The sequence below is a fragment of the Salvelinus alpinus genome, chromosome 2 (assembly GCF_045679555.1).
Source record: "Salvelinus alpinus chromosome 2, SLU_Salpinus.1, whole genome shotgun sequence".
Lineage (NCBI taxonomy): Eukaryota > Metazoa > Chordata > Actinopteri > Salmoniformes > Salmonidae > Salvelinus > Salvelinus alpinus.
This window is the reverse complement of record NC_092087.1, coordinates 21,744,560-21,766,400: the sequence shown is the minus strand read 5'-3', so window position 1 is coordinate 21,766,400 and position 21,841 is coordinate 21,744,560. Positions and strand designations below refer to the sequence as shown.

The window sequence follows — 21,841 nt, the reverse complement described above, 5'->3', positions numbered from 1 at the left end:
GCAGTACTAATGGCTGGCTGGCACAGATATGAAATGACATCGTGACCGCTGTGATGTTTTATTTTGAGAGAGAAAGTGTTATCATCATTCCCTGACACAATATTACAACTGGATTAAGGACAGTGTGTGCAGAACCACTCCCCCACGTGTGACCCTGCTGGGATCACAAACCCCTCTACCACCTGACGTGGGCGGGGGTGAGGGCTGAGGAGGTAAAGGGGTGAGGGGGTAGGGGGTAAGGGGGTGAGGTCAGGGAGCAGGTGTAAGGGGGGGGATTCATGCCACCCTCCCCTCCCTTCTGTGGGTAATGTGGACCACAGTGGAGGATTAACACTGATTTTGGAACACAAGAGCTCAATCTACTGACCTCACAACATAGAGCTTCAACACTCTCTCTCTCCGCCTCTCATACACACATGCACACACACATTTTTGTATACACACAATATGCATCTGACACAGTGAGACTTGCTTTCCTGACAGAAGTGACACTCTTGATGAGTGTATTATGAATCCGAACCTACAGTCCAGAGAGAAGGGAAAGACCAGGCAGTGTTTCCATATAACCACTGGCCTCCAGCGGCCGATGTTCAATAGTTAACAATTGTATTACAGATGGGCGCTATGTGCCTTAACATTTAGTGGAGCACAGTATTTCTCAATAAGTATAGCTGCTGTGGGGGGAAACTGAGGTCTGGGTCAGGGCCAAAGTAATAGCGTTTTTAATGCTTTGTCAGTCATTACCTCTCCACCACTGCAACAGGGACCAGGAAGGCCTGCTAAATGTAATTAGACAATATAGCCAAACGTTGTCATCTGTGCCAGATGCAAGGGAATGTGGTTTGATATCATAGGATCAACAACACGTCTTGTGGTCCGTTGGAGTGATAAGACCCAGTCAGCCAGTGTGAAGGTGTGGCTGTAAGTGAACACTTGAGGTGCCATGACAATCAGGGCAACAGGGAGAGACAGGTATGTACTGGAAGCTGTCCATGGAGCTGCAAGCAATGATTGCCTGGAGTAGAGTAGATCATGTTGCATTAGCCTCATACACACAGCCAATAGGCCCTGCTATTACAGATGTTTAAAAGGAAATCACATTACGACACATTTTATTCAAACAGTTGGCACCAGTGATAATAAAGGCAACCTCCCACAGCAGTAACATGCTGTTATTTATAATCAGGTCAGCAGTGATAATAGGAGTTCAGGATGAGCCAACTCTGTCCTCTAATGTATTCCTAAATAAACAATGGGGCTGCTGTGTGTATTCTGTATGAATGTTGTAATGGTGTAAACATTGACTAGTGGAGGCGGTGAGAGGGAACAACTGGGGGATCAGCTGGAAGATGAACTGACACTCAGATTTATAAAAAGGAAAACAACTACTGGTAAACAGCACGGACGGTATTAACCTCACTAGGGTATGTGGGCTAGCGTCCCACCTCGTCAACAGCCAGTGAAACTGCAGGGCGCCGAATTCAAAACAACAGAAATCCCATAATTAATATTCCTCAAACATACAAGTATTTTACACCATTTTAAAGATACACTTGTTGTAAATCCAGCCACAGTGTCCGATTTCAAAAAGGCTTTACGACGAAAGCACACCAAACGATTATGTTAGGTCATAGCCAAGTCACAGGAAACACAGCCATTTTTCCAGCCAAAGAGAGGAGTTACAAAAAGCAGAAATAGAGATAGAATTAATCACTAACCTTTGATGATCTTCATCAGATGACACTCATAGGACTTCATGTTACACAATACATGTATGTTTTGTTCGGTAAAGTTCATATTTATATCCAAAAATCTGAGTTTACATTGGCGCGTTATGTTCAGTAGTTCCAAAACATCCGGTGATTTTGCAGAGAGCCACATCAATTTACTAATTTAAAAAAAAGATACAACTGTTATTCATGGAATTTTAGATCCACTTTGTCACGTTCCTGACCTGTTTTCTCTTGTTTTGTATGTGTTTATTGGTCAGGGCGTGAGCGGGGTGGGCATTTCTATGTGTTGTGTTTCTATGTTGGGTTAAAGGGTTGCCTGGTATGGCTCTCAATTAGAGGCAGGTGTTTGGCATTTCCTCTGATTGAGAGTCATATTAAGGTAGGTTGTTCTCAATGTTTGTTTGTGGGTGATTGTCTCCTGTGTCTTTCGTGTCTGTGTATGTGCACCACACGGGACTGTCTTGGCTGTTCGTTCGTTTGATGTAGTCTGTTCCTGTTCGTGAGTTCTGCGTGTAGTTATGTAAGTTCCATGTTCAGGTCTGTCTACGTCGTGTTTGTTATTTTGTAATTTCCAAGTGTTTTCGTATTTCGTCTTCGTGTTTCAATAAATATCATTTATGTCTAATTACCTCGCTGCGTATTGGTCCACCGATCCTTCTTTCCTCTCCTCGTCCGAGGAAGAGGAGGAAGACGACAGCCGTAACAGAATCACCCACCTAACTAGGACCAAGCGGCGGGGGAGAGCTCAACAGAGCAACCAGGACTCATGGACATGGGAGGAGATCCTGGACGGCAAAGGACCCTGGGCTCAGCCAGGGGAATATCGCCGTCCCAAGGCGGAGCTGGAGGCAGCGAAGGCAGAGAGGCGCTGGTATGAGGAGGCAGCGCGGCGACGCGGTTGGGAGCCCGAGAGTCAGACCCAAAAATTTCTTGGGGGGGGGCACACGAGGAGTGTGGCAAAGCCGGGTAGGATACCTGAGCCAACTCCCCGTGCTTACCGTGGAGTGAGAGGGCGTCGTACTGGTCAGACACCGTGTTATGCGGTAAAGCGCACGGTGTCCCCAGTACGCGTGCTTAGCCCAGTGCGGGCTATTCCACCTTGCCGCACTGGGAGGGCTAGGTTGGGCATCGAGCCGGATGTCATGAAGCCGGCCCAACGTATCTGGCCTCCAGTACGTCTCCTCGGGCCGGCGTACATGGCACCAGCCTTACAGGTGGTGTCCCCGGTTCGCCTGCATAGCCCAGTGCGGGTTATTCCACCTCGCCGCACTGGCAGGGCTACGGGGACCATTCAACCTGGTAAGGTTGGGGAGGCTCGGTGCTCAAGAGCACGTGTCCTCCTTCACGGTCCGGTATACCCGGTGCCACCTCCAAGTACCAGTCCACCGGTGGCAGCCCCCCGCACCAGGCTGTCTCTCCGGGTTCTCTCTCCAGCTGCTCCCACCTGTCCAGCGCTGTCAGAGCTTTCCTCCTCTCCAGTGCAGCCAGTGCCTATACCACGCACCAGGCTGTCTCTCCGTCTCCTCCCTACAGGTGTGCCCGTCTGCCCAGCGGCGCCTGAACTGCCCGTCTGCCCAGCGGCGCCTGAACTGCCCGTCTGCCCAGCGGCGCCTGAACTGCCCGTCTGCCCAGCGGCGCCTGAACTGCCAGTCTGCCCAACGCCGCATGAACTGCTCGTCTGGACTGAGCCGTCGTCCAGCCAGGACCAGCCAGAGCCGTCCAGCCAGAGCCGTCCAGCCAGGACCAGCCAGAGCCGTCCAGCCAGGACCTGCCAGAGCCGTCCAGCCAGGACCTGCCAGAGCCGTCCAGCCAGGACCTGCCAGAGCCGTCCAGCCAGGACCTGCCAGAGCCGTCCAGCCAGGACCTGCCAGAGCCGTCCAGCCAGGACCAGCCAGAGCCGTCCAGCCAGGACCAGCCAGAGCCGTCCAGCCAGGACCTGCCAGAGTCCCTCAGCCAGGACCTGCCAGAGTCCCTCAGCCAGGACCTGCCAGAGTCCCTCAGCCAGGACCTGCCAGAGTCCCTCAGCCAGGACCTGCCAGAGTCCCTCAGCCCGGAGCTGCCCCTTATCCCGGTGCTGGCCCTTATCCCGGTGCTGGCCCTTCATTTAGGTGGGTTTAGTTGGAGGGTGGTCATTGGGAGGGGGATACAGAAGCGGGGAGTGACTATGGTGGTGTGGGGACAGCGTCCGGAGCCTGAGCCACCACCGTGGTCAGATGCCCACCCAGACCCTCCCCTAGACTTTGTGCTGGTGCGCCCGGCGTTCTCACCTTAAGGGGGGGGTTATGTCACGTTCCTGACCTGTTTTCTCTTGTTTTGTATGTGTTTATTGGTCAGGGCGTGAGCGGGGTGGGCATTTCTATGTGTTGTGTTTCTATGTTGGGTTAAAGGGTTGCCTGGTATGGCTCTCAATTAGAGGCAGGTGTTTGGCATTTCCTCTGATTGAGAGTCATATTAAGGTAGGTTGTTCTCAATGTTTGTTTGTGGGTGATTGTCTCCTGTGTCTTTCGTGTCTGTGTATGTGCACCACACGGGACTGTCTTGGCTGTTCGTTCGTTTGATGTAGTCTGTTCCTGTTCGTGAGTTCTGCGTGTAGTTATGTAAGTTCCATGTTCAGGTCTGTCTACGTCGTGTTTGTTATTTTGTAATTTCCAAGTGTTTTCGTATTTCGTCTTCGTGTTTCAATAAATATCATTTATGTCTAATTACCTCGCTGCGTATTGGTCCACCGATCCTTCTTTCCTCTCCTCGTCCGAGGAAGAGGAGGAAGACGACAGCCGTAACACACTTCTCCTTAATGCAACTGCTGTGTCAGATTTTTTTTAAACTTTACGGAAAAAGCACACCATGCAATAACTGAGTACAGCGCTCAGACACAAAACCAAGCCATACAGATATCCGCCATGTTGTGGAGTCAACAGAAGCCAGAACTAGCATTATAAATATTCACTTACCTTTGATGGTCTTCATCAGAATGCACTCCCAGGAATCCCAGTTCCACAATAAATGTTTGATTTGTTCGATAAAGTCCATAATTTACGTTCAGCTCACAATCCAAACTCATGAAGCGCAGGCAAGTCCAGGCGAAAGTTCAGACGAAAAGTCATATTACAGTTCGTAGAAACATGTCAAACGAAGTATAGAATCAATCTTTAGGATGTTTTTATCATAATTCTTCAATAATGTTCCAACCGGAGAATTACTTTGTCTGTAGAAATGCAATGGAAAGCAAGCTAACTCTCACGTGAACGCGCATGGTCAGCTCATGCCACTCTGGCAGACCTCTGACTCATTCAGCTCCCATTCCCCCCTCCTTTACAGTAGAAGCATCAAACAAGGTTCTAAAGACTGTTGACATCTAGTGGACGCCTTAGGAAGTGCAATATGACCCCATAGACACTGTATATTCGATTGGCAATGACTTGAAAAACTACAAACCTCAGATTTCCCACTTCCTGGTTGGATTTTTTTCTCCGATTTTTGCCTGCCATATGAGTTCTGTTATACTCACAGATATCATTCAAACAGTTTTAGAAACTTCAGAGTGTTTTCTAACCAAATCTACCAATTATATGCATAATCTAGCATATAATCTAGCTGAGTAGCAGGCAGTTTAATTTGGGCACGCTTTTCATCCAAAATTCCGAATGCTGCCCCCTACCCTAGTGAAGTTAAGCTGCTTCTAATTCTCCTCTGTTGTTGTTCAGGTTCTGCGGCGTTAACACACTGAAAAATAACACTTTACATTACAGATACAACACTACTGTACTTCGAGGGCATTGAAAGTCCTGAGTGCAGGGCTTTCAACCCTGAAGGGAAGTTTATAACCCCGGCAGCATCCGAAATAGACAGAAAGACGGAGCCAGAGAGTAAAAATAGAAGCCTGCTGTTACCTCCGGGCTGGACGGGGAGGGTGCAGAGGAGAAGTGTGAATGAAAGACGGGGGCAGTCAGTCAGTGTAGCTTCCTCCTGCTCTGAGACACCCACCAATGGTATTCCCGATCCCAACCACAGTGGTCACAGTGACCAACAATCCTGCTCCTCTTTGTGGATTTGGTCCTGGATGCCAAAAAGGGAGTAATCCCATGTGATGTCACAGCATTCCCAAGCATTCCCACCATACCCCATAATTCCTACTACACTTGAGAACAACTGTTTCAAATTCCATTAACCCCGCCAGGGAAAAGGTGAGAGGGAGAACATGTGTAGAGGTAGATAACTTCAAAAATATTGAAAAAATAGCCTAAAATATAGAAACAGCAAACACAACGGGGGAGGGCCATGTTACGGGGGAGGTCCATGTCACCACCACCTAGCCCTGGTCATGTTATTTACAACTGTGGTACCTCTTGACCCTGTGCCTTTGTTTATTCTCACCTTAAGTTTACCTTGCCTCCTTATCTTAGCAGACAAATGTAAAGAGCCTGTGTCCTAGAGGCCTTGCTGGGATAATATAGACACTAATGGCTTTTATTCACAACTCACACTTTCTGTAAACATATGCATACAGCATATGCAATGGTTTTACAATAACAATAAACAAAAGCTGACGTTCTATTTGACTACAATGAGTATTTAGTGAGTCATAGTAAGCTACGTATTAAACAGCACAGCTGTAGCCAGGGTTCATATGTGGTTTAAAACCTCAAAAGGCTGAGCCATAAGCAAGGATCACCCATAATGGACGAACAATAACATGTCTCTGTAGCTCAGTTGGTATAGCATGGCGGATGCAACGCCAGGATAGTGGGTTCAATTCCAGGGCCCACCCGTACCTAAAGAAATGTATGCACGCATGACTCTTTGTATAAAAGTGTCTGCTAAACAGCATATATTACTACTAGTGTCATTAATAATAGTATTATATTATGTCAGCGGGGGGATATGAGCCAACAAAGTAGGATTATGCTCATCTGTCATGCAGTGGAATTCTATACCAAAACATAATGGAGAAGTGTCCCTGGAGCAATGCCTATCAGTGCATTTATTCCTAAAAATGATTTGTCATTCTCCATGGGTATTGTCAAACTGCAATACAACACGGGTAATCTGTGAAACAACACAGATAGGGCTAAATCTGTTGTAATCTGCTGTAAATGGATTTACAAGGAGCCTTACATGTAAACAATCACTTATTAGTTGTCATGTTGGAGGCCTGTATTATCTCAAACAATAATTTTGCATGGTAATTAATTGGCTTTCATTTTAGTAGTGGAGGGATTTGGTTTATCTTAACTTTCTCCAATAAACCCAAATCTGTAATAATGCCTTTACACTGAATGTGTAACATACAGTGCATTCGGAAAGTATTCAGACCCCTTGACTTCTTACACATTTTGTTACGTTACAGCCTTATTCTAAAATTGATTAAACTGTTTTTCCCTCATCAATCTACACACAATACCCCATAATGACAAAGCAAAAAAAAATATTTGTGATTTTCTTTGGCAAATTTATACTAAATAAAATATCACATTTACATAAGTTTTCAGACAATTTACTCATTACTTTATTGAAGCACCTTTGGCAGCGATTACAGCCTCGAGTCTTCTTGGGTATGACACTACAATCTTGGCACACATGTATTTGGGGAGTTTCTCCCATTCTTCTCTGCAGATCCTCTCAAGCTCTGTCAGGTTGGATGGGGAGCGTCACTGCACAGCTATTTTCAGGTCTCTCCAGTAATGTTCGATCAGGTTCAAGTCCGGGGTCTGGCTAGACCACTCAAGGACATTCAGAGATTTGTCCTGAAACCACTCCTGTGTTGTCTTGGCTGTGTGCTTCGGGTCATTGTCCTGTTGGAAGGTGAACCTTTGTCCCAGACTGAGGTCCTGAGCGCTCTGGAGCATGTTTTGATTAAGGATCTCTGTAATTTGCTCCGTTCATCTTTGCCTTGATCCTGCCTAATCTCCCAGTCCCTGCCACTGAAAAACATACCGACAGCATGATGATACCACCACCATGCATCATCGTAGGGATGGTGCCAGGTTTCCTCCAGACATGACGCTTGGAATTCAGGTCAAAGTGTTCAATCTAGGTTTCATCAGACCAGGGAATCTTGTTTCTCATGGTCTGAGAGTCCTTTAGGTGCATTTTGGCAAACTCCAAGCGGGCTGTCATGTGACTTTTAATGAGGAGTGGCTTCCGTCTGGCCACTCTAGCCTCTAGCCTGATAAAGGCCTGATTGGTGGAGTGCTGAAGAGATGGTTGTCCTTCTGGAAGGTTCTCCCATCACCACAGAGGAACTCTGGAGCTCTGTCAGAGTGACCATCGGGTTCTTGGTCACGTCCCTGTCCAAGACCCTTCTTTTCCGATTGCTCAATTTGGCCGAGGGGCCAGCTCTACATAGATTCTTGGTGGTTCCAAACTTCTTCCATTTAAGAATGATGGAGGCCTCTGTGTTCCTGGGGACCTTCAATGCTGCAGACATTTTTTGGTACCCTTCCCCAGATCTGTGCCTCGACACAATCCTGTCTCAGAGCTCTACGGACAATTCCTTCGACCTCATGGCTTGGTTTTTGCTCTGAAATGCACTGTCAACTGTATATAGACAGGTGTGTGCCATTCCAAATCATGTCCAGTCAATAGAATTTACCACAGGTGGACTCCAATCCAGATTGTAGAAACATCTCAAGGATGATCAATGGAAACAGGATGCACCTGAGATCAATTTTGAGTCTCATAGCAAAGGGTCTGAATACTTATGTAAATAAGATGTTTTTTTCAGTTTATTGGGGCAAAAAATTCTAAAAACCTGTTTTCGCTTTGTCATTATGGGGTACTGTGTGTAGATTAAAGCGATTTGTATTTGTATTTATCCATTTTAGAATAAGGCTGTAACATAACAAAATGTAAAAAAAGTCAAGAGGTCATGCAACAATTTCTAAGATTTTATTTAGTGCCAGTTCATATAAGGAAATTAAATTAGGCCCTAATCTATGGATATCACAGGACTGGGAATACAAATATGCATCTGTTGGTCACAGATACCTTAAAAAAAGTAGGGTGTTGGATAAGAAAACCAGTCTGTCTCTGGTGTGACCACCATTTGCCTCATGCAGCGCAACACATCTCCTTCGCATGGAGTTGATCAGGCTGTTGTTTGTGGCCTGTTGTCCCACTCCTCTTCAATGGCTGTGATAAGTTTCTGGATATTGGTAGGAACTGGAACACACTCTCGTACATATCGATCCAGAGCATCCCAAACATGCTCAATGGGTGACATGTCTGGTGAGTATGCAGGCCATGAAAGAACTGGGAAATGTTCAGCTTCAAGGAATTGTGTACAGATCTTTGCGACATGGGGCTGTGCATTATCATGCTGAAACATGAGGTGATGGCGGCGGATGAATGGCACGACAATGGGCCTCAGAATTTCATCACGGTATCTCTGCGCATTCAAATTGGCATCAATAAAATGCAATTGTGTTTGTTGTCTGTAGCTTATGCCTGCCCATACCATAACCCCACCACCACCATGGGGCAATCAATTCACAAGTTGACATCAGCAAACCGCTCGCCCTCACACGATGCCATACACGTGGTCTGCGGTTGTGAGGCCGGTTGGACGTACTGTCAAATTATCAAAAACAACGTTGGTACAGAAATTAATATTAAATTCTCTGGCAACAGCTCTGGTGGACATTCCTGCAGTCAGCCTGCCAATTGCATGCTCCCTCAACATTTTAGATATCTGTGGCATTGAGTTGTGTGACAAAACTGAACATTTTAGCATGGCCTTTTATTGTCCCCAGCACAAGGTGCACCTGTTTAGAGACAAAACAAAGGAGATGATCGTGGACTTCAGGGAACAGCAGAGGGAGCAGCCCCCTATCCACATCGACGAGACAGTAGTGGAGAAGGTGGAAAGTTTTAAGTTCCTCGGCGTACACATCACGGACAAACTGAAATGGTCCACCCACACAGACAGCGTGGTGAAGAAGGCGCAGCAGCGCCTCTTCAACCTCAGGAGGCTGAAGAAATTTGGCTTGTCACCAAAGACACTCACAAACTTTTACAGATGCACAATCGAGAGTATCCTGTCTGGCTGTATCACCGCCTGGTACGGCAACTGCTCCGCCCACAACCGTAAGGCTCTCCAGAGAGTAGTGAGGTCTGCACAACGCATCACCGGGGGAAAACAACCTGCCCTCCAGGACACCTACACCACCCGATGTCACAGGAAGGCCAAAAAGATCATCAAGGACAACAACCACCCGAGCCACTGCCTGTTCACCCCGCTATCATCCAGAAGGCGAGGTCAGTACAGGTGCATCAAAGTGGGGACCGAGAGACTGAAAAACAGCTTCTATCTCAAGGCCATCAGACTGTTAAACAGCCAACCCTAACTTTGAGTTGCTGCTGCCAACATACTGACTCATCTCTAGCCACTTTAATAAGGAAAGATTTATGTAATAAATGTATAACTAGCCACTTTAAACAATGCCACTTTATATAATGTTTACATACCCTACATTACTCATCTCATACGTATATACTGTACTCTATACCATCTACTGCATCTTGCCTATGCCGTTCGGCCATCGTTCATTCATATATCTTTATGTACATATTCTTATTCATTCCTTTACACTTGTGTGTATAAAGTAGTTGTTGTGAAATTGTTAGATTACTTGCTAGATATTACTGCATGGTCGGAACTAGAAGCACAAGCATTTCACTACACTCGCATTAACATCTGCAAACCATGTGTTGCACCCTCGACAACCACTGTGATTATTATTATTATTTGACCCTGTTGGTAATCTATGAACATTTGAACATCTTGGCCATGTTCTGTTATAATCTCCACCTGGCACAGCCAGAAGAGGACTGGCCACCCCTCATAGCCTGGTTCCTCTCCAGGTTTCTTCCTAGGATCTGGCATTTCTAGGGAGTTTTTCCTAGCCACCGTGCTTCTATACCTGCATTGCTTGCTGTTTGGGGTTTTAGGCTGGGTTTCTGTACAGCACTTTGATATATCAGCTGATGTAAGAAGGGCTTTATAAATAAATTTGATTTGATTTGATGTGTATGTGACAAATAAAATGTGATTTGAATTGATGGTCACGCTGTTTAATCAGCCTATTGATATGCCACACCTGTCAGGTGGATGGATTATCTTGGCAAAGAAGAAATGCTCACTAACAGGGATGTAAACAAATTTGTGCACAACATTTGAGAGAAATAATAGTTTTGTGCGTATGGAACATTTCTGAGATATTTTATTTCAGCTCATGAACACTTTACATGTTGCATTTATATTTTTGTTCAGTATAATTCACTGTATTCTCCAGTTTTCCAGGTAGAGTCTGACTTATGGGGGTAGACGGGTGGAGACATTCCCCTCTTGGGGATTGTTGGCGACAGCAGTCTTGTCTGAGCTACCCCCATAGAGTGCAATTGATTATCTATGGCGACTCACTTCTCTTTATGCCTAAGTTAGGTTGGCCATTTAAATGAGCTGTGAGGTATTGATTACACAGATTCCTATTAGCTTTCCTTACTGAAGCGGACTTCACAGCTCTGGCTATCAAAGTCCTTCACCCTGGCTGTGATCGTGCAGGGCAGGAGACAGTGATAAGCCTGACTGAAGTCTACCCTTTCAAGGCTCTTACCTCATGCTTTCACCGGCTACAGATGATGGCTAGACTTGAAATATCCTCACTATTGTGGTTCAAAAGATTTAGCTCCAAAACATACCGTTTGTGCAATACGTAAACCTTTCTAACATTCAAGCTTTAGAGTGAAAATCTTGAGACATACTAATGCTGAACGTTTTCTTATTTACAAAAGCAGAGCTTCATGCTCCACATTTGGCTGCATATAATTGACACTCAGTCAGTAGGCCAGACCAGACTGCGTCATAGAGATGTAGGATGTTAATTCCACCAGTATTGTCGTAGCGAAATAATCCTGCAGCAACAGAATTTAAACATGTAGTCCATAATGTTGCTTGATAGGTGGTTAAGCGATTAGCTGGATAAAAGTAGGCTACATGAAAAGTGCAATCATGTTAATATAACCATGTGTTAGTGCCTGTTTTCTGTGAATTTATGTAAATCACGAAGCTCATCTGCATTTCCTTAAGTGGAGGACAATTCTCAGCAACAAAAGAGTGATCAAATGAAAAGCCTGCATCTGTAGGTGAAGTTCCCTGGGGAAGCATTTCACTAAAGTAGAAAGAAAAAAACAATTAAGAGGTTCTTGATTTACTCTCCACGTAGGTACGACCTGTTTAATGGGGAAGTGAGGGCCTCTTGTGTAAGAGGTCACGGTCCTTAGCGCTTCTCGGGAGCAGCAGAGTAAGCAGGTTTTGGCAAGCAACCAACCTCACAATAGTTAGAGACCAGACCATTAAATAACCAAGAAGGGATGTCAGCTTAAAGTTTTTAATTTGGGATACGTGTAATATGATACAGCACCATTATACGGCACTTTCATAATGAGCATATTATACATAAAAATATATCAATATAACAGCGGCAGTCGATGCCGTTTAAGATGAGGGAGGACGGCATATTGGATGACTGTAATTCATATTCCATTCACACAGTTCAATGTAACAGCGATAGGTTTAGGCTACTACAAGATATTACAATTTTCCTATAACCATGATGAGGTTGCTACAACCTAGGCTATGAATTAAAGTTTAAAACGTAGGTGCACACATTCAATACCGCCTTGCACACTCTTGCCTGTATCTAACTGATCTAGGGTGTAATCATTAGTCCAACAGTTGCAAACAAGAGTTTCTATTGGACAAATTCAGGTATGCTTATTCCCGTTTTGTTCGGCTTGCTTCCGTTTAAGAAAGTTTTTAACATAACAGGCACAATAAATACACCCCTGATAAAGCGTAAACACAGTTCACTTTCATAGCAGCCGCGTTGTATTCTTTCTTGCATCAATGCATTCTACTCCTCTCACCTTATCCCTTTGCTTGTGAACTTCAATGCACAACACATCAGCTGTATGTGACCAGGCGAAAAAACCTTTCCAAGCCAAACCATTTCATAACCGCTACACACAGCCTACATCATTATCACCATATTAGCTAATGTCATACTCAACATAGCTAATATAACTAATGCATTAGTAAACCACCTAGAATCATGCAGTAACGTTACAGTGTACAGTCAGTAAGCAGTTTAGCACATACACCGGCGGGGCCCGGTGGCAATAAATTAGTCAAACCAAAATCTTACCTTGACCTGGAAGACTTTCAGTGGTGTGTTGGATAGTCATAGCCAGCTAGCTAACATAGCATCCCTCTGTTTAAGCAGGGTGTTTGAGTAGGCTAAACCCATTCTCATCGACGGGGCTGAATTGGAGCAGGTTGAGAGCTTCGAGTTCGTTGGTGTCCACATCAACAACAAACTAGAATGGTCCAAACACACCAAGAAGCCTATTCCCCATCAGGAAACTTAAAAGACTTGGCATGGGTCCTGAGATCCTCAAAAGGTTCTACAGCTGCAACATCGAGAGCATCCTGACTGGTTGCATAACTGCCTGGTATGGCAATTGCTCGACCTCTGACCGCAATGCACTACAGAGGGTAGTGCGTATGGCCCAGTACATCACTGGGGCCAAGCTTCCTGCCATCCAGGACCTCTACACCATAGGGTGTCAGAGGAAGGCCCTAAAAATTGTCAAAGACCCCAGCCACCCCAGTCATAGACTGTACTCTCTACTACCGCATGGCAAGCCGTACCGGAGTGCCAAGTCTAGGACAAAAAGGCTTCTCCACAGTTTTTAACCCCAAGCCACAAGACTCCTGAACAGGTAATCAAATGGCTACCCGGACTATTTGCATTGTGTGCCCCCCCCCCAACCCCTCTTTTATGCTACTGCTACTCTCTGTTTATCATATATGCATAGTCACTTCAACTATACATTCATGTACATACTACCTCAATTGGGCCGACCAACCAGTGCTTCCGCACCTTGGCTAACCAGGCTATCTGCATTGTTTCCCGCCACCCACCACCCGCCAACCCCTCTTTCACGCTACTGCTACTCTCTGTTCATCACATATGCATAGACACTAACCATATCTACATGTACATACTATCTCAATCAGCCTGACTAACCGGTGTCTGTATGTAGTCTCGCTACTTTTATAGCCTCGCTACCGTATATAGCCTGTCGTTTTACTGTTGTTTTATTTCTTTACTTACCTATTGTTCACCTAATACCTTTTTTTGCACTATTGGTTAGAGCCTGTAAGTAAGCACTTCACTGTAAGGTCTACACCTGTTGTACTCAGCGCACGTGACAAATAAACTTTGATTTGATTTGAAACTGATAGTGAAACAAAATTATGAAATCTCTCTCTCTCTTGCTTCTCCTTCATTTTGGAAGAAATTAATTTGTTCAAAACTGTTCAACTATTGTCTTTCTCTTTGAGTCAACTACTCACCACATTTGATGCACTGTAGTGCTAGCTAGCTGTAGCTTATGCTTTCAGTACTAGATTAATTCTCTGATCCTTTGATTGGGTGCGCAACATGTCAGTTCATGCTGCAAGAGCTCTGATAGATTGGAGGACGTCCTCCGGAAGTTGTCATACTTACTGTGTAAGTCTATGAAAGGGGTGAGAACCATGGGCCTCCTAGGCTTTGTATTGAACTCAATGTACCCAGAGGAGGACGAAAGCTATCTGTTCTCCGGCTAGACCGTTGTGCTACGATACAGACTGCTGCTGAGGCTACTGTAGACCTCCATTGCAAAAAAGTGTGTTTTAATCAATTATTTGGTGATGTGAATATATTTTGTATAGTTTTATCTAAAAAGGGTAACGTTTTTTATGTTTTACAATTTTTTTATGAAATTCACTGAGGAGGTTGGTCCTCCCCTTCCTCCTCTGAGGAGCCTACACTGCAATATAAATGTTATGCTGTGTCAAAGCCCATAGCCAAAACATCAAAGGGTGCCATAAAGAGAAATCTCAAACTTGTTGCTAAAAATCTAGTTAGTAAGTACGATCTATAAAAATAACCTACATCGCCAGTCAATAGTAAATGCATCACTGAAACTGTAGTGAATAATTAAAACACTATAATGCAAGGTGGAAAGTGCAGCTGCTTTGTCAATGTGGGGTTTACAAGGTACTAGAAAAGCAATTAAGTGGGTGAATCACAATATTGAAGGGGGAAAAGGCTCTCTCCAGAGCTTAGGAGAAAAGCAGAGTCAGTAGACTGTGAAATGCATCATGACTGGGTAGCAAAACAAACAGGTAAGCAAGAGAGCCAGGTTCTCCTCTGTGTCTGCTCATCAGCAAACAATACTGCTGGATTTGCCAAAAAAGTATTGCAGGTGAATAAAGAGCAGGCCACAATTTCAAACGACACACTTCGGAGAATATTTTAAATAATTTAAAAAAAATCCATTCTGAGAAAAACAATCAACCGAAAAACGAAAAGACCAACTTTGTTGATGCAGTCGAGTAAAAGCAATATATTTGAAGATATTCAACTAGAGAACTGTGTATATTGATATTTGGGGAAAAAATAATGAAAGAAATGCTGAGCTCTGGATACGTGTTCAGTGATGTGTTAAATCTGACTTGATTAAAGAGGGAAAGAACCTTTAATATTGAACTGTGCCAGCCCAGGAGTCCTGGGAAATGGAAGCCAAAGCAAACAGGGGCACTGCTCAGTCCCTTAGCGCTGCTACGGCTGCTAATCGCAGGCTAGATTGGAGAGAGGGACAGACCTTAGGGACAAACAGCGCTCTGCTTGGTTGAACCAGGCAATTTGATCTCAGTAATACCTGCTACACGCTCCCTCCAAACCCCACAACCCCCAAGCCCTACCCCACCTCATCTACATGGCCACTGAAGTGCATGAACAAAGCCCTGAGATGTGTCATTCTGTAGAGGGACCCCTGATCTGATAATGACCATGATAGTGTTATCATTACATGCTAATATTCTACAGGCAAAGTCTTTTTAATGCATCACTTTCACCTTTAGACTGTTCCTTCTCCATTACAAAAACATCAGAGAATGTAATCATGTTGATTCAAGGACACCTTATAACTAGCATTCTGTATCAGAGGGAAAATTGTTCTAAAAAATATACTGTTGTCTTTGTTAACCTCAACTGTAAGCTTTTTTTCCTCCTTTGTTTATGTTTTTAATTATTCGTTCAATATAGTAAAGTGGAAGCAGTTGCTGAGAATGACCCTGCCAGAATGTTTAAGAGAGGAAGCAAATTAGAATCGCATGATTTGTTAGTGGTCACTATGACGGATCTGCGGTGCAACATGACTCATGACTATGCTGTAAGTTCTTCCTATGGAATCTAGAGCACTTATCAAGGCCAGAATCATCCCATTTATCTGATTATGATATCATCAGTCACACAAAGGGTGCACACTCAGTGCAGAGCAGTAGAAAACAGAAAATGCGGTGATTCTTTTAATGATGCCACACAACGGGAGGAAGCTATTAGAGGAGAGAACTAGATGAATTCAAGACTCCAGATAGAAACCACTAGGGGGTAGACCAGAGATGTTTGCTTCTCACCTTTGAAGGAGATGAAGACGCGGGGTGAAGCATGAGGGTCGTTGATGTTGTGATTGCACAGAGCCCCGACAACCAGGGCCAGGAGCATGTGGACCGTCCACAGACCTGCCAACAGCATGGTGAACCAACCTCCAGGTAAAGAACAATCACAGAACACTGGAGGGAAGAAGAGGTTAACAATTAAACATTTGATAAACGTTAGCTGCTAAAAGTATTACACAGTGGTATTTACGATGATAGCTTCTTTTTGAGAGCTGTGAACATCTGATGTTCCATCACTGATGTTTAGGGATTACACCCAGACCATTGGACCTTTCCAAAGTAGAGAATCCAATTCCATTTGGCCAGAGTCATATTTTACCTTTATGTATGCGTGACAAAATGATGGGAAAATCAAGCTGGTCTCCTCCATTGTTCCCTGCCTCTTGTGCAAGAATATGCTGTTATCTTCTAGTCCGTCCCACCAAACACATTCCTCTTTCAAGATCACAAACCCTGTGCACTACTCTGTAATTATGTAGTCACCTAATGTAAGGTTATACCTTGTCTTCACACAATCCAGAGTGAAAAAAATCGTGTCACTGGTGTAATCTCACCTCTACAAAATAGAATACAGTATTGAAGATAAAATCAACCAGTCTTACCAGAACCACTGGGATTGTTGATTGAAACTGTAATAACATTGTGATCAAATGTAGCAATGGAGCCATACCTAAAAGGAATGGGCAATACACTCAAGTTATAAAGGGTAAGCAGAATACTGCATGATTTATTAATGGTCCAATGCAGCCATTTTTATCTCAATATCAAATCATTTCTGGGTAACAATTATGTACCTTACTGTGATTGTTTTCAATTAAATGGTAAAAAATTATAAAAAATAGTGTCACGTTCTGACCTTAGTGTCAGGTTTTGGCCAGGACTGTTCTGGTTTTTTGTCACTAGATGTCCCCATTGCACCTTTTTTGTACCTTTTGTTTTTCCCTTGCTCTAATTATTGTTTGCACCTGTATGTCGTTCCCTTGTTAGTATTTAATCCCTGTGTGTTCCTCAGTTCCTTGCTCAGTGTTTGTATGTTAGCACCCAGCCCCAGCCTTGTTGTGAACATATATTTTTCTCTTGTTGGATTTTCCAGAGGTTCTCTGGTTTTGTTCTTTTGTATTTTGGATTAGTCTTTTGAGGTTTGTTTTTCCCTTGCTGTTTTTACCACTTTGTGGATTTTCTTTGTATTTTGGAAGATATCTATTTTTTATTAAACCACCATCTCTAGTACTGCTGTGTCTGCCTCATCTTCTGGGTTCTGCCGATTTAGTGACTGTTTCTCGCACCGGGTCCTGACACTTAGTTCCTTTGTTATGTCTTTATTTTAGTTTGGTCAGGGCGTGAGTTGGGGTGGGCATTCTATGTTGTTTTTTCTATGTTTTGTTCTATTGTTCTATTTCTATGTGTTTGGCCTAGTATGGTTCTCAATCAGAGGCAGGTGTCAGTCGTTGTCTCTGATTGGGAGCCATATTTAGGTAGCCTGTTTTTCATTGTGTGTTGTGGGTGATTATTTTCTGTTCTGTGTTTTTGTTTCACCGTACAGGAGTGTTCGTTTGTCGTGTTCTTGTTTTTGTTCAGTGTTCATTATTTCATATTAAAACAATATTGACACTTACCACGCTGCGCATTGGTCCTCCTCTTCTTCCAACCACGACAAGGGTTACAAATAGCTTCTTAGCAAAAAGCTATTTTTCAAGCAACAATTTTGCTAGAAATGTCTGGGCGTGGCCTGAGTTAGGGGTCTAATTGGACGAGCCTAATGGGAGGGATATGTAACCTGAAACCTGGCTGTTATTGGCAGAGAGGAGGGCAAACTCTCTTTGTTATTGGCCTATTAACTCCAACAACAACAAAAAAACACCCATGCAAACAAGCTGTATTATTCCAAACCTCATAGTGTGGAAATATATATAAAACGCAGGAAATCAAGTTTCGACTGCACTGCCCCTTTAAGGGTAGTACGTGTTGCCTAGACTTGATACAACAACAAAAGAACTGCCAAACTCAAATCTAGGGTAAGCCTTATTATTAGTCTTATTTCATGGCTTTAACATTGTAGGGCAGATGCCACTGTGGTTATGTGCACCATAATAAAGCACGGATCCATGGATGTTCAGGCTTGGCCAACAGGCTCATGCCATCTAATAGATACAGTGCCCTGCTCTTATGGACACTGTCAACCTTCACATTATCCTGATTCCCACAGCCAAGGAGCTATAGCGCTATTACTTCAGCTGTAACAGGCAGTTTCTGTGTCCCATAGCCCAGGGTATGACATCCCATGCACCTTGGATTCAGTGAATACACATCATCAATGTACAATGTTTACATTTTGATGGCTATACAAGCACTCTGCATGCGATTGCAAGTGAGCACAGTGTAAAGGGTACTTCAACCACAAACACAACATGCAGACTGCTGGAGAGCTGGGGCCAGAGCCTACAGCTCAAAAGAGATCCTTTAACCAAACGGGTTGGTTAGGGTGGATTTATGAGTATAACCAGCTGTTCAAACCTTAGCTATTTGTGGACAATTTGTTAACTGGGCAGCTGTTTATTCTGAGTCAGGGGGCGATTCCTTCACACAAGCAAATTAAATTAAACAATGAACTATTTACAAATAACATTTCAACAGACACAGACACACACCAACACACACACACACACACACACACACACACACACACACACACACACACACACATGCATGATTTTCCATTTGTACAATATCCTAGGAATTCTAATTTGATTAAATGATCTAACAGGTCCAGATCCAATGTCTTCCTCTTTATGTTCTTGAAGTGCAACAAGTGTAATAGCAGTGTAATAGCGTGGGCCTACACTTGAAAACATAAACATAAATTCGTTAGAGCTAAATATAGGAATGAAGCTCAGTAGCCTTGGCATGGTTCTCATCAAAGGATCGAAAATGTATAATAAACATGACACCTACATTAAGGCATCTCATCCCCCAACCACCCCATCGGTTCATTGGCATGTCATCACTTTTACATTAGATAGGCCCTTTTGTTCACATGTCGACAGACTAGCCTATAATAATACATAATTGTGGACGGTTCCTCGTTAATGCATTTTGTCAGAGGTGTTGCCTAATTGTCTGTTCTCAGTACTTGCATGTGTTTTTGACAGCAAACATGACTTATTGCTGTATCGTGAATCAAGACAATTGCCACGTTGAGCATAATTTACTGTCTGAAAGACGGTAAAGACCACTATTAAAACTCGCTTTTAGCCACTCACCCTCTGTCTGCTTGGTCCAGCGGCAACCGCGCTTGAAAAGTCAGCGGGCTATTGGGATCGTTATCTAAGACTAGGACTTCATACTTTCTGCATTCTTTCGGGCGTGGGTATGCTAAATTGCTTTCTTAGAGAGACGTGTGCGCTTCTAATGATTTGTGCATTTTTACCAGAGACAAAATAACCTTTGTGGATGACTAAACACCTAGGCTATTGCAGAATCAATGTGAACAATCTTTGAAATATTATGCTATTTTGAAAACTGGAGACACTCATTATCAATACTACCTGTGTTGAGTTGTGCGACATAAAGCTACTAATTTGTCAGATAGATCTGCAGCTGGTAACGTTAGTTGTTCCAGCACAGAAAAAAAAGAAAACTCCTTTAAAGCATGGCACTGCCTCCGAAGGGCGCAGTGGTCTAAGGCACTGCATCTCAGTGCAAAAGGGGTCACTTCAGTCCCTGGTTCGATTCCAGGATGTATCACATCCGGCCGTGATTGGGAGTCCCATAGGGCTGAGCACAATTGGCTCACCGTCGTCCGTGTTTGGCCGGGGTAGGCCTTCATTGTAAATAAGACCGATATGCCTAGTTAAATAAAGGTTAAATTAAAAATATTTAAAAAATGGTAAAACTCACTGACACATACACGTTTATAACAAAGTCGACGTGTCCAGCATTGGCTGTCACACTTAAATTAAAATGTACATTATTAAAGCCTAATTTAACTACCCACATTAAGCTGTTGTTCATACAGGCTAAGCCTAATCAACAACATGTAACAGTTGTATGCCAGTACAGAACTTATTATTACACATTTTGCCACAGCTCTTTTGGAGCAACAACATGTCAAATGTAACCCACCAGTAAATAATGTCAGTGCTGTGTGCACATTGTAGGCTGTTTGAATGCAAAGCATTACCCTTACAAAAAAGTGTAAAGGTGCAGTAACTGGAGTCGACTGTGGTATTTTGGACGCAGTTGAACTGCAGTTATATTGCACTAACAAGTGCAAGCACTAACAAGTGCAAGTAGTACAGTAGAGTAAACATGTTTTATTTTGGACGCAGTATTTGAAGCATACTGCAGTAATGATTCACTCTAACTGCAGGGTACTACAGTTATAATGCACTCAGACTGCAATCTTTTTTCGTAAGGGTAACGTTATGAATAATTACCTGATTGTCACTTTACTCTCCACAAATAATTTTGAGTCCAAGTCCAACTTTACAAGTCATCGAAAAAACCAACAAAATTTCACGAAATCTTTCGCCTCTCGCCTCTCGTCTCTCGTCTCCAAGTTTAAAATGTATAAGATCCGAGTGCCGTTGCAGGACAGTCTTTAGAGATACACCTGAGTCCGGTGTGTTTATTGCTGCCCAGTACAATGCTCATGAGGAGCAGCTGAAAACGTCTCTCCAAATCAATTTTGTGAAAGTTTAATGACGAGTTGTGACAAGTCCAATGTGACAGATCCAGGAAAACAGACAATTTTAAGTATTCCTCTTTGTCTGAAAGTCGTCTATACACGCAGAAAGTGTTCCTGGTAAAAGTGTATTCGCTCCTGACTGCTGGGGAAACGCGTTGGCAGGTGGATGCAATGCCTACACTTGCGTTAAACACACCCACGGGGCGGGAAGTACCTTAGCTGCCGCCGCCCATTCCTCCCGCCTCTAGATAATCAGTCTGATAGAACAGACCGGACTATTGTGGTGATTCATTGGTCAACCGTGTCAGTATCCCTCAAACCAGATTGACTCCACATTTATGAAAAACATACACACATTTAACGCTTTGGCTTTGATAATTTGTTCCCACATTCGGAAAGTATTCAGACCCCTTGACTTTTTTACACAGTTCGTTATGTAACAGCCTTATTCTATAATGGATTGAATCGTTTTTTCCCTCTCATCAATCTACACACAATGCCATTAATGAAAACAGGTTTTCAGAAATTTTTGAAAACTTTTAGAAAATTATAAACAAAAATATCACATTTACATAAGTATTCAGACCCTTTACTCAGTTCTTTATTTAAGCACCTATTGCAGCGATTACAGCTGTCATTGTAAAAAAGAATTTGTTCTTAATTGACTGGCCTAGTTAAATAAGGTGAAATATATATATATATATATATATATATTTTAAATAGTCTTCTTGGGAATGACACTACAAGCTTTGCACACCTGTATTTGTGGAGTTTCTCCCATTCTTCTCTGCAGATCCTCTCAAGCTCTGTCAGATGGATGGGGAGTGTCGCTGCACAACTATTTTCAGGTCT

At 43.6% G+C, this 21,841-nt stretch overlaps 1 protein-coding gene across 4 annotated transcripts in view; it reads right to left on the bottom strand.

Annotated features, from left to right (window-relative positions):
* Positions 1–21,197, bottom strand: part of LOC139556349 (semaphorin-3F-like) — a 103,333-nt gene extending 82,136 nt beyond the window's left edge. For 2 of the 4 annotated variants that reach the window (XM_071370227.1, XM_071370217.1), the window contains exons 1-2: positions 20,739–21,197; positions 16,261–16,416 (exon numbers count right to left, since the gene is read on the bottom strand). In XM_071370227.1, the coding sequence (XP_071226328.1) occupies positions 16,261–16,378 (118 nt within the window). In that variant the 5' untranslated portion in view covers positions 16,379–16,416; positions 20,739–21,197. The remainder of the gene's footprint in view (positions 1–16,260; positions 16,417–20,738) is intronic. The other 2 variants (XM_071370247.1, XM_071370236.1) reach the window with 1 other exon arrangement.
* Between the last annotated feature and the right edge of the window lie 644 nt (positions 21,198–21,841).